General features: G+C 39.8%; 1 protein-coding gene across 2 annotated transcripts in view; it reads left to right on the forward strand.

Moving 5' to 3' along the window:
- Nucleotides 1–14,661, forward strand: part of LOC106941640 (transcription factor IIIB 90 kDa subunit-like) — a 17,611-nt gene extending 2,950 nt beyond the window's left edge. The window contains exons 1-5 of one of the 2 annotated variants that reach the window (XM_015024710.1): nucleotides 507–801; nucleotides 2,061–2,269; nucleotides 4,464–4,544; nucleotides 9,738–9,911; nucleotides 14,579–14,661. In XM_015024710.1, coding sequence (XP_014880196.1) covers nucleotides 2,086–2,269; nucleotides 4,464–4,544; nucleotides 9,738–9,911; nucleotides 14,579–14,655 — 516 coding nt within the window. In that variant the 5' untranslated portion in view covers nucleotides 507–801; nucleotides 2,061–2,085 and the 3' untranslated portion in view covers nucleotides 14,656–14,661. Of the gene's footprint in view, nucleotides 1–506; nucleotides 802–2,060; nucleotides 2,270–4,463; nucleotides 4,545–9,737; nucleotides 9,912–14,578 lie in introns of those variants that run through there. The other variant, XM_015024711.1, reaches the window with a different exon arrangement.
- Nucleotides 14,662–16,130: the final 1,469 nt, after the last annotated feature.

Below are 16,130 nucleotides of genomic sequence, written 5' to 3' on the forward strand. Positions count from 1 at the left end.
GTTTTTGTCTAAAGTTATTAATAGTCCAAAGAGCTACTTGTAGTTCTCGAACCTCGGGTTAATTTTTTTTATCTATATCGGAGGTTTTTGATGGGGAAATTTTACACATTGAGACTCCTCACAGCCTCCGTGTTTTTAGTGAACTTGACTCAGAAACACGTTTTCCTTTCAGACGTGGCATTGTTTCAAGGGAACGTTGTTTAGCATCTATTGCAATGAAATGACTACAATTTTATTTGACTTTGGTATAAATGTAACTAAATTTTGGAACGTAAAAATAGCAAAGAAATAACTTTGTACTTTTAAAATATAGTAATTCGTTTAAACGTGTAGGCGGAAGTTGGAAAGTTCCAAAACAATATAGGTGGAACTATGATTATCATAAAGTGTTTGTATTTATTTACAGTCTTACAACAGTTGTTTTTATATTACACTACATGGTACTGAGTAAATCAGTAATACAATAGATTAAACAGCAGTGTTTGAGCCCAGTATTTGTCCCCTTCTCTCCGCTAACACCCCTCTGCAGTTGGTCTCGTCGGGGTCTCCCCAACGCAGCAAGCGCACGTGCTCGGTGTTGTGCTGGGAATTGCGCCGGTGTTTCAGCAGATATGAGACTCACGTAAAATGTCATCACGCGGCTAGCTTCGCTTACGCTCCCAGCTCCTTTGACAGAAGTGTGGAAGTGAATACGACGCCTTTGCGTTTCAGAGTTTACGTGGGAAACACTTATTTTCACTAAGGGTGGCGTCGTCACAGCGTGACCTGACGCTGCTCCCGTCGGAGTTCACCGGACTGAAGGTATGGAGCCGCTGTTGGCCACACGATGTTGACATGGTGTCCGCAGACGCACGTCTTGTAGAGTTCAACTGTTTGCTGGTGTCTTTCAGACATCTGTTAGCTTGTCCCACCCAGCTCTCACCAGCTCCATGTGGCTCCCAAATGGTCCATATTGGCCACTGAAAAAGGAAAAACAACCAGCACATCTTAAGCACATTTCTATTCTCTAATTTCTCCCAAAAGCCTGTTTCTTGGCTTGTAAAGGTGGGGGTTGGGGGTTCGCGAGACGTGTGCCACGTCGTTGACCGAGGGATGGGAGCAGAGTACTGGGGGATGTTCTGCACAATCACTGCTGAGGCATTCATTTCTGTGTACAGTCCAGCAGCAGATTAGAATATGCTGGGAAACCATATAGTAACCGGAATAAGTTACTGGAAATACCGCAGCATCGATTTAGACACTCTAGTATGGGCGCATCCATTGCTCGGAGGCCCCGGGCTCTAAAGTCGCTGATGGGCACCATGATGCAACACAGATGCACAAAGTCAAGGACATAGGTGTTGCAAGACAGAATTTTAGTATTCAAAGTTTCATTACACGAAAGCATAGTTTCTTGTACTAAAATACTAAAAAATCAACCTGTGAAAGAAAGTTAACTTTTTAAATAGTTTATTTCTATCATTTAGGGTTGCAAATATTGTTGATTTGCAACAACCTTTAAGACATTTTCAAAAAGAAGTTAACGGGGGGGATGTGAAACTTACCAACTGTAAGCTTTCTATTTGTATTATGTGAATTAATCAGGAATTATAGCAATTTACTGGAAATTGGGATATACACACACACACACACACACACACACACACACACACACACATACACAAATATATATATATATATATACAAATGAAAAACAAATGACAACTAGCTGAAAATAAATATAGGTTGTTAATATCGGCACAGTTTTACGTATTGGACCAATACCATGTGTTTAAAAAAAAAAAGACAAACATTGGCTTATAACGATGTTGGGTTAGATATTTTGTGCATTCCTAATAAGGTTCGTCCTAAAAATAATTAAAAATGTACTGGACCCAGTACATTTCTACCCAGTGCAGTTCTCTAAATTCTCTTAGAGATTCTGTAAGCCCTCTGAGAGTGCTCAGAGGGTCTCTTAGTTCCCCCTCTGGTAGTGATAAATGTTGCACTATTTTTTTTGTGTTTTTGTTCTTGTTTTATCAAGGAATTCATATTTGACATCTTGTCATATTTTGATTCAGGTTTGGAGGTCTGCAGAGCAAAACCATGAGCTCCAGGGTGTGTAAGCACTGCGGCAGCTCAGACATCGATGTTGACCAGGCGCGGGGCGATGCCGTCTGCATGGGCTGCGGCTCCGTTCTGGAGGACAGCATCATCGTCTCCGAGGTGGAGTTTGTAGAGACGGGCGGCGGAGGCTCCCTGGCTGTTGGACAGTTCGTGTCTTCAGAAGGTGAGACTGATGCGACACCTCTCAGAGCGTACGGACATGTTGGTTTCTGGTTTGTTAGGGTGTGAGTTTTTTTATTTATTTTTTATTTTTTCACTTTTATTTTACACAGCTTAGCATTGGTCAGATCCACAATTTCACTTTGGAACAAGAAGGACTTGTTCACACAAGTTGTAAAAAACAGTGAGATGTCTCAATGATAGTAAAAGAGCATCAATGAGTTGATTATGCCACTGAAAGCTGCAACTTTCACTGCCATAATGAACCATTTAATGAACAATAAAATGTCAGTGTAACCTCAAAGTAGGGCACATTGACACCAGCCCTGTTTAGTTTGCTTTAATAAAACTGGTTCATTTGTCTACAGAGTCCGGTTCGTTTGGGGAAATGTGAATGCTAATCAAACTCTGATCCACCCACAAACCTCGGTCACGGTTTGGTTAGAGTGAACTCTGGTGCGGTTCAGATGCATATGTGAACGTCAAGAGAGCGCTCCAGAAGCAGGTAGTGGACTACAGTGCAGGGCATTCTGGGTAAATCCAACCAAAACAAACGTGCTAGCCTAACTTGTGGGAGAAATGGCTCATCTGTCTTTTGCCAAAGATGATAAAGGAATGCTGCAGTCGCTAAAATCTCACACCACTCCATTTTGTTTTACATTTTATGACAAAGGAAGCTGTACTTCCTTTGTCACAAAAGAAGAAGGAAGCTGAAGCTGAGCGCAACTGTTGTTTCCTTCAGTGGTTCTTGATGTAGCGCCACCACAGGCGATGAGGGGAACAGGTTTTTCAATTAGCTTGGATTGTTGAACTCAGTACAGTGTGAAAGTGAGCTGCTGAAAATGTAGCAAATGTTGCTATTTTGGTCCCCAATAGAACAGAGTCTACTGGACCATCAGGTGTGAAAACACACTTGGATTCATTCCGAAATTCAAAATTAACAGAGAAACGTTTGAGGGGGGTGGGGGGCTAAATTGCTAATCATTAATACAAAACAATGGCTCAGAACATACAACTAAGTAAAAATATGTCCAGTCAGTGAACCTGTTCCAACTGTCTTACTTAGGATAAAGGTTTTGACAGAGCAGGACTGTGAATTTTCCTCACCTGGGTTTGTCGGAGCTGAGGCGTTTTGTATTTTGCTTGTTGACAGACGTTGGAATCCACGTCAAAGTCCATGTGCTGAATGATTGGTGTTTTATCTCTGGATAGAGTTGGGCATATTTTAAGTCGTGAAGACATTTAAGTTTACTGTTTATTCAGTTTTGATTTATTATTCTTCAGTCTATATTTTATTACCAATCTCAGTTGTCCTCTATCCTTCCAGCAGAGGAAGGACAGAGGAAAGACATCAGGTCCCAAGGGCCTCGGGACCTTGTGTCCATGTTAGACTGTCTCCTCCTGCCTGTGGTCGTCCTAACACTGCCCACTCCCCTGGGACCTGTTGAGGCCCCCGGTGTCCCAGTCCTCATGCAGACCATTTCTGTTTTTGTTATTATTATTATTAAGATATGGTTAAGCTTTCTATATCATTTATTTTTATTTTTATTTTTGCATTAGAGGATCAACACACATCTCCCTTATTTAAATGTGATTCTGGTTTTCCTTGCTGTATAGAAGAGCTGCTAGGAGAAATGAGTCTGTGTGTTACTTCATATTTATACCCCACAGACACGCACAGTTATGGATTACTAATTAAAACATCCAAAAAATCAAAAAGTATACAAAATTAAATATTACTTTCATTTGCTTTACTTTTTTAGGAAGTGTTAATGGAGCCCACTGATGATCCCACCCCAATAAATAAGTGTATTTAAATCAAATTAAAAGTTGTATTATTCTAAATTTTCCAGAGTGAGCTTATGTTACTGAAATAAAATATACATTTTGAATAATTATAAGGCTAAAGGCATTTACATGTACCAGTCTGTATTTCAATTCTGTCTAATCAGACTGCCCAGTTTTCAGTTTTATTTAAGTAGATGAGCCTTTTGACCACTAGAGTGCGCTGTAGAATCACACAGTCGGGTTTCTTTAGATTATCTTGGTTTCTGATGGTGATGTTTTTTTGTGTGTTTGTATTTTGGAATCTGTTCAAGGTTTAAAATGGTCTTAATGGTGTGAATGTTAATAGAAATAATTTTTACATTTCAGCACTTTATGCTTTGAGTTACTTAGAACTTTTTATTATTTTTTAGGTGGTCTTAAAAATCCAACTTTTGGGGATGGACACTTCTCAGGGATGGGGTCAGAGTCCAGAGCTCAGACGTTGCAGAGAGGTGAGTGACCAGCAGAGGGAGCCACAATGCTTAGCTAAACGTCCCATGGTGGAACTGATGAAAGTAGATTTAGTTTTTCTTCTTGATGTTTTTTTTTATCTTTTTTCCACCCAAATTGGATGAAATACAGAAACATAAAGAGTGATGTTGATTCTGCTCAACGTTTCATGGCGTTTTTAACATACTGCAACATAAATATTAAAAAGATGAGTAATGTAAAGTCTCCCTGTTAGACAGAAGATGTTTAGACTGCGGACACATTACTCGACTTTTGGTCTTCACAGATTCTGAAAGGACTCGGTTTTTCCTTCTTTTTTTGTTCCACAACTGAAAGACCAAAGATAACTCAAACATTATTTGTGCTGAGGGAAGTCAGGCTACAGGATTCGTCAAACAAACCTGAGCCAAACCGAACTCAACAAACTCTTGTGGAAATTCTTGGAAAGGCAACAGAAGGTACAAACCTGCCATTAGGTGGCAGTAATGGTAGATATGATCAGAAATTGCTGATTACAACTGCCAATGACGATCAAGTTTTTTCTTTTGGTTATTTTCAGTCATTATGGGATTATAGTTAGCTAGTTTATGGCATATATTATAGCTCATAATGTTTCTATGGGTTCTGTTTATTTGGGTTAGTCATAGATGTGTGTTTAAATCTTGAAGTCTGTGTTTAGTCCTTTGGATGCAGGACAGCAATGAAAGGATGAGACTTTGCTTTTTTGTCAATCATGAATAAGTTTAGTTTAAATACTGTGGTTTGGCTATTTGAAGCATGTTTAAGGTTCTGCTACATATATACTGTTATAGGAATTAATGTGCATTCCTTCACTTATGTTACTTTACATATCATGACAAATTAATAAAATCAATAAAAATGACCTGGGGTTTAACAGGTTGTAAAATGAGTTAAGTTTAACCTTCAGTATATAAACTCACACATCAGATTTCACACTGGTAGCAATAACTGTCAGTGTCTTCCATCAGAGAGCAGGAGTTTCAGCCCACTCTTTATTCAGACATTTGCAGACGTTTCTTTCTGCACAGCTCTGTTCATTTCAATCAGGTTGAGGTCCAGACATTGACTGGCCTGTTGGAACATCTTGATTCATTTCTGTCAGCCACTCTGTCGCAGGTTTGCTGCTGCGTTTGGGGTCTTTCATTGTCCTGCTGACGGTCCAGTGAGGACAAAGCTTCAGTTGTCAAACAGAACCCCTCGGATTTTGCAGTAAAATACGTTATGAACAGATTTACATCATGATCTGATCTTAGTGGAAGGTTGATTGTTTGGTCTTGCTTCACCACCATGCTGGTGAAGTGTAGTATTTGCATGAACATGCTGCGTTTCGTTCTCTCCATAGATGTCACTGCATAATAGGGCCTAGCATATCTGCCCTGGGTCTCCTCTGACAAAAAGCCATTCAACCACAAGCCATACAAATGCAGCTCTCTGCATACCTTACCTGTGCTGCCATTCTTTTTAGTGAGAAACAAGCTTTAGAGTCTGAAATGGAGCTGCAGTAGAAATATCTGAAATGACTCAGATATATTGCCAACTTGTGTATATCTGCAGTTCTCCTCCTTCCTAACTCTTCAGGGTTCTTTAGTATTATTCATTGTTAAGTCTCACTTCCTGAGTCCCTGAGTTCAGTCAAGCTAAACTCTTTTACAGGGCAAAGAGAAACTCTGGGCTGCTCCCAGTGTCTGCTCAGTCTGACTCATTAACCGAGTCACAGAGCCATCAGTCTGCTGCCGGCGCTGCGTAACAGCAAAACATTCAAGGATCCAGGGGATTACTTTAGACAGTGTGTGTGTTGCCATTGGTGAATAGGGAATGTATGGACTGGGGAAAAGTTTGCAATGCGATGATCAACTTTCAACTACACATGTGGTCTGGATTCCTTTAGAAGAACAGAAGAGAAAGAAGTGTCCCTTTTGTGTGAAATTAGGACTTTAAATACCAACTTCATCTGGACATCTAAAGAGTGAAAAAAACATTAAAAACAAACATTTCAGTGTTTAACGACGACGTTTTACGGTTTAACTAATTGGATAAAATGTAGTGTTTCTGGACCCAGTCCATCACCAGTCAGTCAACTGTTGGTTTTAGTTTTTTATGTAAAACTAAACTTTTTATCTACTACCTCATCAAAAACCAAAACAAGGTAAACCATCAGCCCGTAGTGGTTCCCTAGTAGTGGTCTACTCAGACTTTGACAGCATTTAGAAGAGTTTGAAATGCATATATATATATATATATATATATATATATATATATATATATGCAATAGGGGACACTGTAAGCTGTACTGACACCATACATCTGCTGCCAATACAACATCAAGTGAAAAACAGCCTTGAGCTCCTAACATATCAAAATACCCATCCCAGGTTTAAACTGTGCATGTGCTGTTTATTTTACCTTCTTTAATTTTTTTTTCCCTAAAAGCCATGTTTGTTTGTTTTTTGTTGTTTTTATTTAGCTCATTTGTATGTTTGTTCCCAGACTGACTTGGTCAGATAGATGAGTAAATGTGAGACCATCACAGTGTCCTACTTCCTCTTCATGTAAATGTCATCAGATGCTGATGGTTCAGCTCTGGGCTTTGATAGTTTGAACCTGTGACCAGGAGCTCCAATTAAAGCTGCAGGCTGATTTCACTTCCTGCTTATCATCTCTGACATGAGGAACCATCTTTGCCATTAGCTTTGGATCTACAGCAGCTGGTTCAGTGTGGAGCCTTTATACATTACATTGTACCATTTGTAGGTTTGTTAGTTTTGCTTGATGATTCTTGGCTTTAATAAAAACCAATAAATAGCGGGACTGCAGGTCAGGCTTTTTGAAGGTTGATGATCAGTCAACTGCTTATATTTCTGTTCTTCCTCTGATTTGATTTTTAGACACCTCACATACTGAAAATTATTAACTCTTTTCTTGAGTGTCTTTTCTCAATAGTAGCATCCACACTGAAGAGTGTTGTCAACATTACCTATTAGTTTGTCTAAGGTGCCTTCATTGATTAGACAGAGTTTTCCAACTTCCTTGTGCAAACATCAAGAAACCACATGCTCTTCAGTAAAAATCAGATAACTCCAGTATGCATAAATGATTGGAATCTTCTAATCTCATCATGTTTGTTTGATTTGATGTTCGTCTCTTTCAGGAAATATGTGGTTTACACAAGTGAGTTGAAATGTGTGTATACAGACATTTGGAATTAGCAATTCAGACTAACTAAAGCTAAAAAAAGAAAAGCCTGATCTGTGTAAATCTAATTCAAATTTACACATAAATCTAGACTTTACAACATATTAAATCAGCCTCTCTGTGTCGGGAAAATGTGATTTATTTGAACTCTATTTCCACACCAAGCTGTTGTAGTTAATTAGTAATAGCAAAAAGTGATAATCCACTTAATGATACTGATTTTTATTATAGATGGGACTAACAATTAATCAACTAACGATTAAATTAATTGACTAACGATTCACTATAGGTGGCCATTTACTTCATAACCTGTGTTTTGATTTGTATCGTGGGGTTGACATGTTTCTTTTTTCATGTGCTGTATTTGAACAAAATCATTTTTTTGTTGTTGTTTTTTATGTCGTCAGCTGTGGTATATACTGACTGAATTAAAAGAAAATTGTGGTTTCTCGCATTATTAAACTTAAACATCTTTATAATCTCCCGGAAACCCCCAAAAACAACCATCCTCATTGGCATCGTATCTAGACTTAATATGGAACCGTCTTGCAATTGGTTGTTAAATGTAGCGTCCCGTATTGAACCAACACGAGACGCAATTTGTTCCATATTCTACAAATGTGTATCTATAATAACAAAGAAATGATCCCTGAGTACTTTATATAGTAGACTGTCCCAGTCATTGTTTCACTTATGGTGCTGGTGTTGTGATATTGTGCCCAATTGCTTTCTGGGTAATACACACTAACCAACACACAGCCCCCCCTCCCCCCGCTTTACATACATAGGACTGATTACATTGATAGAAAAGGTGCAGCAACATAAAACAAACATCTCCGTTGGGACTCCCAACAGATATGATGTTCCAGTAGAAACATATTTTATTGCAACCCAGGACGGATTAATTGAAGTGAACAAGACGAGGGTCTTTGAAGGATTGTTCAGACGTGGTTTTGAGTAAGCTGTGATAACGTTTGTTTGTCTGACGCAGCGTACACGTTGTTACATCCACTCAGCATGATGAGCCCAGTCCCTCACATTCTCAGACAACCCACTCAGTAAGGTCACACATCTGGCTTTGTGTGTTAACTTTCAGTGACCTGTTTAGCACACATGAGGTCATGAACTACAGACACACACACCACAGCTTACTGGCAGCACTTAGTGCAATCATCTTTGACCTGGCTCTCCATCTATTGTACCTGAGTCTGTGTGTGTCTGCAGATGGGGAACATGTGTTTGAGTGAGTGAGTGAGTCTGCTGCTCATTAGAGCCTGAGTATTTACTCATAATAGAACTCGTGTAATCTTTGCAGTTGTGCAAAGTCAGAGCCTCATATTTTGGGGGGGATTTTTAAGCAGCACTATTTAATTTAAGCAATTAGATCTATATTCACTTTATAAAATAAATCATTCAACTTAAACTTATCACGTTGGGTTGTAGGTTATGTCATATCAGCACAACATGTCACATCATTGTGAAATGATGCGACAAGTAAAAGGAAAATGATACATTAATTAAAACACTTTATTTTTTTAGTTTTGTTACAAACAAAATATGAATATTTTGGTGTGCCTTTATAATCACCTTGTACTTTGGTATCCTGAAATAAAATACAGTGAAGCTACTTTCTTCCAAAAGTTACTTAATTCATAAAAAAACTGCTGAATGGTTTTCCAGCTACATCTAAGAATTGGACTATCAAAAAAAAGTTTCAATATATTTCGTAGTTTGAAAAAGTGTCCTCTTTCTCCTAAAAGAGCTAAATTTTATGTTAGCATGAAAAATGCGAGTTCATAACACGTGGAATATGCTAGCCAACAATAATTACACTGCAAGCAGTCCTTCACAATATTAATATTGCACCCATTGATATTACTGCGGTGATATAATTGATGTATTTTGTGTCTCCAAATTCTATAGCACTTAAGTAGAACGTCTTCGTCTGTAATTATTCTGAATATGTGGTTTTGTGTTTTCAGCTAAACAACACATCAACACCCTGGGCCACCAGCTCCAGATGAACCAGCACTGCCTGGACACGGCCTTCAACTTCTACAAGATGGCCCTCAATAAAAGCCTGACACGCGGCCGCAAGTCTGATCACATGATGGCCGCCTGCATCTACCTGGTCTGCCGCACCGAGGGAACGCCTCGTATCCTTTCTGTAACCAAGTGTGTTATGTGTTGATGAGTATATTCTGTGATCTAATAAAAAACTATTTCAGTCCATCTTCTCTCATGGAAAAGCAAAAATTTACAAGCAAATACCAGAACCAGAACATATCATCAGAAACATTTCTAAATGAAACACCCTACAGTCTGAGGTCTATCTGAGGAGTGTATGCACCACTCCTCTCTAACTGCAGTGAGATGTTCTTGCATGTAGAGTTTATTCCACGGCTTCAATTTTAATATTTTTAGAAATGGTCTTGGTAGTTGACATCTTGAGCTGTCTTCAACATGAGCTGTCTGTCAGAGATTAAAATTTTTTTCCAAAAGATGCTGGCTTAATACAAACCTAAATGTTACAGCGGAGCATTATAATAATAATAATATTATTATTATTATTCAAAGTACAGGAAGAACTTTGGGACTTCTTGATGAACATAGAACCTCTTTACATTTGGGCTCAGAGTGTCTTTGCCGTGCCGTTCCCGACCCGCCTGGCCTGTGAGGATGACTGGGTTACGCAACCGCCGGTGGGTTTGTTATTCTGATGAAAGAGAGGGGAGCAGGCACTGTGAGGCCTTTGCTGCTGCGTTGTTGACTCAGCTTCTGTTTGTGTCTGTGTTTCTGTGTGGGTTCGTTTCCACAGGCCTATCTGTTCACGCATGTTTGGAGGGGTAAGGCTGTGGTTAAAAATAGTTGCCTCCCCTCCTCCTTTTTCCACAGCTGGGTGAAGTCGTAGAGATGATCAGGACATAAACAAAAGGAAGAGGAGGAGGAGGAGGAGGAGGAGGAAGGCTCAGTCTTACCTGGAGTTGAATTTAATGAGCACCAACAGCATAGAGATGCTCAACAGTCTGGAACACAGATCCATTTTTAGACCTCAGACAGATTATGCACACACAGCCAGTTCTGCTTCAATTTTTGTTCTTCTTCATTGCGTTTCCTTTTAACTTTATAGCGCTAACTTTTTTGCCGCTTCCCCTGTTATCCAGTAGAAATAACTATCAAGCACTTTGAACTTCTTGCCGATCTGACTTGACGATTAAGAGGAACATTCTTGCAGAAGGCCAGCAGCATCTCCGTTAGCTATTTTTAAATCCCCTCAATGAGAGCGTTCAGCCCAGTTACTAAAAGAGGCCAAGCAACGCAGAATCTCTGAACTGGGATGCTACTGGGCTTGCTCTTGGGGGAGGAAAGAGCTGCTTAACATCAGCAGGTTGCTGTGGCCTTGATCTAAATCTGAACGTTTTGTTCCTCCTTGGAACCGCTTGCATTCAGAACAGTGAGTCTCTTGAATCTTAAGGACTTCTGTTTACAGAGTCCCACACATTGTTGGTATGTTTGAGAAAAATGAAAGAAGTACCTCTGGATGAAAATCTGGAGCTTGGACAAATAAAGATTGTAGGCCACAATCAAACATATTCTAAATGGTTGTTTTTGTTTAAGCTAGTAGCATAGTAGATGCACTTAGAGAACTACTGAGTGTTTGTTGGACTTCCTCAGACTTCTAAGTTAGTGTAAACGGTGACGGTCATTCTTTGATCTCCACAAATATTACGTTTAGTAAATGCCAGGCCAGAGAGGATAACACCTTGAACCACTGAGGACTGAGGAGGTTTTGAGGATCCTCCAGGTGTGTTTAGGGAGGCGGAAACTCTGAAGTTTGGAAATTGTGTTTCGAAGGCGGAGCTAGGTCCACCCAGGCATTTTGCTCAGATGAATGGTTTGTAAGGGAGATTAAAGGATTTCTCAAACATGCATGAAAGAATCAAAGCGTCACTCCAAGTATGTTTTTGATGAGGGAATAACATGTTATGATGTAAAGCTCAAAAAAGTTATGTTGTACTTCTCCTTTAACCAGGAAAATCCAGTTGGGATTAAAAACCTAGAATCCTGGCCAGGAGGCAGCAAAGGTTACACAACAATCACAAATAGTTACGCAGTTAAAAATACCATACAAATAATTATTAAAAACGGTCACAATTTTAAGAATTTACCTCTAATGCTCTGTCTGGACTTAAAAGTGCTCAATGAAATAAGTTTAGTTAATTTCCAGTCTTTTTGCAACATATGTAAACAGAGCAGAGTAAACAAAGACTGTTGTTCCTAATTCTTTGTGGGGAAATGGGACAGAGAGCAAGAAATGATCATTTGAACACAGAGTGAGAATCAATGTTTCTCTGTGTGATTAGATCATGATGTAGGAGGGCAGCAGCCCAAGCAAGGCCTCACAAATAAAAGTGTACCAATGTCCCAACCTCCTGGTGGACAAAGAAGGCCAGTTCACTTGAGTGGAATGATGGGTCAAGGCTTTGCAGTTTGTAACAAACATGATGGATAGATAGTATCAACTTTTTGGTAGCAATTGTGCTGAGGCGTTCATATATAACAAATCTTTGTAATCTAAAACAGATAAAAATGTTGCTGTGACCAGCTGCTTTTTCACCCTTAAAAGAACAATGACATTTGTTTCAAAAGAAGAAGCACATTTTGGGTTTAATGTACTGCATGGAGGAATGCAGTGATGCTGTGATGCATTGTTTTGTGGTGACGGCAGTAAACCAGCAGGACTGGCTGTGAACCAGAGCCATGCCTCGCTCTGGTTCACAGCCGGTCCAGTCACACAGTTTTACTTCAGCTTGAGGTGTTGCTTCTTTTTTTTTTAATTGTGACCATTGGCTTTTGAGGGAAATTCAGCACGTAAATAATTGTACAGTTGTGGTATGTCTCATAAGTTTCTACCTCTAAACATTCACATTTTATTCAGATGATGGTGCTGCAAAGCTCCATCAAACGCTTGTCATTTTATAGCACAATCACGTAACTGCTACCTTTAGTTTCTATGAAATATAGCATATGTCAAAGATAACTTAAAAGAAAATTGAATTTGCAATTCAAATGCTTTTAAATTGGGCTTATGTCTCTTTAAGAAGCTCCTACTCTCTGACTCTGCCTTTGGCATGTCACAACAATGCTGCTCCATTATGGCGTTTACAAAAGCTCTTTGGAGAGTTGGACTGACGCGTAGTTTCTATGATGAGCTCAGCAGACTCCCATTTCCAGTGAATGTTTACTAATTGCTGCTACTAGTCTGGAGGAGCTGAGTGGGGGAGGGAGGTGTGCTCTGTGAGGCGGAAACTGGGCTGGAGACTGCAGCTCAGAGGGAGGAGCTCTGTGGAAACAGGCGGAGCTTTGTGAGAGCGAGCGTTTAGCCGTGCCCCAATGGTTGCCATGGGAGATTGAAGGATTTCTTAAACATGGATGAAAGAATCAAAGCAACACTCTAGGTATGATTTTGATGAGGAAATAACATGATATAAAGCTGAAAAATTAAAGTTTTACATAATACTGCCCCCTTAATAAGCACATAAATGTCACACTGCTGTTCAAAGTACAGGTGGAACATTTGGGTTAAAGTGTGGATTAAGCAAGACAATAGTCACTAACAAAGCCAAGGAAACTCATAGTTGATTTCAGAGATAGGGGGGCGATTCGCATCCACCTGAATAATGTGCAGTTGCGCCACTGCCTTTAAGAGCCAGGCTTTGCTAAATTGTGTTGTCTGTGCTGTGTTTGCAGAAACATTAAAACTTGATTGCTAAATGGTTGGTCTTATCTACCTGAAAGGTTTTCATTGCTCATATGAACAGCTGTGCTTTTTGTTTTACATCTTAGAACAATGTGTTCTAACTTGACATTAAGATAAACATCTGTAAGCTCACCACTCATCAAACTGGACCTTGTGCTGAGGAGCAGAACCCAGATGTGTGTTTAGGGTTCTCCTGGTTTTGGTTCTCCTGATTGGTTGCAGGTTGTCTGTTAATCTCCAGGTGCCGTGTGCCGGGATTATGTTTTCCATCTCATCTGCACGCCTGCTAATTCTATTGTGAGGCCTGTTTCAGAGGAGCCTCTTTAATCCAGCCTGACACCCTGGAGACAGGTGCACCTGTCGCCACGGAGACACTGTAACCACGGCAACCAAATGTCTGCGCCAGCTGAGCACCAGGAGGAAGAGACATCCAGAGGCTGATGTTGCGGTGTGTTTTTGTCTTTTGATTTTTTGACTAGTCTGAAACACTTTTCAGACTAGTATGTAATTTGGCTCTTTTTCTCCGTCTCTTTTTTTTTTTTTTAAAGATGTTGGAAATTAAAATTAATCCCAATTTGTACAGGACTGCCAGACAGTTGCACCGAAAGTAACACTTTGAGTTCAGGAAAATCTTCCTTACGTTCTTTATGTCAGTTGCTCAACTTCCTTTTTGGTTTGTTTTAGGGTGATTTCACTTTAATCCTTTTCATTTTCAACCGTTATGTTGTAGATTATAGATGCAAATCCTAAAATCCTTTGGGTTTATAAAAGTATTTCTGCGTTGATTTTAATGAGTCCAGATGAGTTCAAGTCATCACTCCTCCACTACCTTGCTTAAAAGAACTGCTCTGCTTTGAGTGTTGCTCTCATTAGAAAACACTACGGATGTAAAGATCACAGAGTGTATGATAAAGGAATGTTTATCCATTTATTTTCTCAAAATACTGTTTCAGAGAAAATATTGAAGTGAAGCCGTCATCAGCCTCAGCTGCCCTTTCTCATCTGTGGTCAACCTTTTGTGTCCCTCCTTTTATCCTGTTTGCCTTGACCTTTTTTCCTCAGACATGCTGCTGGATCTCAGTGACATTTTGCAGGTATGTTATCAGTGTAGCGCTGTGAAAAATGATTTCACGTTTTAATGTTAGCCGGTAACAGGAGTAAATACGTAAACCTGATTTCATCTACTAACTTTAGTGAAACGCTATCCGAAGCACTCCGGCTCTGTGGGGCTGAAGGTCATTTCCCTGCCACTGGAAGTTTAACATTTCATCAATTTTCCAGAATTATTGACCTAAAACATGCTGCTATGCAAGTTTTGGTTTTGTTTTCATTGAAATATTTGCACTATAAATTAGATTTAGAAAAATACCTTGTCAGATTTTGTGCTTTTTGCAGCGCATTTGAAATCAGTTTGACTTGTGACCATTGGCTTTTGTGGCAAATAGAATCTTTTTACTGTGCCGTTAAAAAAAGATAAAAAATTACATTTTGTTTTGCTCTAAAATACATGTAAACTGCTAATGTTTTCCTCTTCTGGCTTTTACAAGGCTGACTAACCAATATGAGGGTAATTCCATTATGATTTACTGAAACAATCGCAGCGTGCTTAACTCTAAAAATAAACATATGCTTCCTCTATTTCTTTTTCCGTTTAATTGCCAACAAATGTTCATAAAGTGCAGAAACTGGCTCCTAGCCCCTCACTAGGTTGTGCCTAAAAGCAGCTCTTCCTCACCGCTCGGCCACACGTCTGTTCTGTGCAATAAAACCTGAGGTGTGTGTGTGTGTAAATTTAGAAACCTCCATTAGTCTACATATTTAATGGCAGCCGATTTGCAGTGAGTGGAGGGTGTGGTGGTCATGGTGGGACATTTCTTTGAGTCACAGCTGGTCAGGAGCTTTTATTTTTATGCTCCCAGCTGTCCTGCAGTAGCTGGCGGCCCCTCCCCCAGCCCCCACCTTATACACCCTGGTATTTGGAGGGTGAGGGTTGTCTTTTTGTGGCGAGGGGCTGAAAGGGGGGTGATTAATGCTGGGTCTTTGGGCAGCTGTGGGCCAGTTCCATTCCACTACTTGTGTTTTTTAGTGGATCCACGCCCAAGCCACTTGATCTTTCTTGCATTATCTGAATGACTGCGCCACATCAAAAAAATTTCCTTTAAATATCAGCTGTCTTCTGCAGCTTTTGTGAGGCGTTTTCTGCGTTTGTGCCTGTTGCTGTGCAAAGAAATCTCCGGATGACTGGATGTGCCGGTGGATGAACTCAAGCTCTCCCTTGCCACAAACGTCAGCATCATCACTGCAACTTTATGTGATAGAGATCAACTTACAGTGGCTCAGGATTGTAAAATGATTACATTTCTTATAAATAAAAATATGAAACTATACAGGCGTTTTCATCCCAATCCGCTCAATCAGTATCTGCGTTTCCATTGACCGTCTAGTTGCGCAATTTCACATTTGGCCGTATTGAAATTGGTTTATTTAGCAAAACTGCAATGGAAACTGTTTTTTTTTTTCACATCACACAAGTCACATGATCAGCAGCCGGATGATGCCACGGGTCCAAACCACGAGGAAGAAGACAGGAAGTAGTACATGGCGTGGCATGATT

Source organism: Poecilia latipinna, unplaced genomic scaffold (assembly GCF_001443285.1).
Source record: "Poecilia latipinna isolate Pla-1442-1.1 unplaced genomic scaffold, P_latipinna-1.0 Scaffold3785, whole genome shotgun sequence".
Taxonomy (NCBI): domain Eukaryota; kingdom Metazoa; phylum Chordata; class Actinopteri; order Cyprinodontiformes; family Poeciliidae; genus Poecilia; species Poecilia latipinna.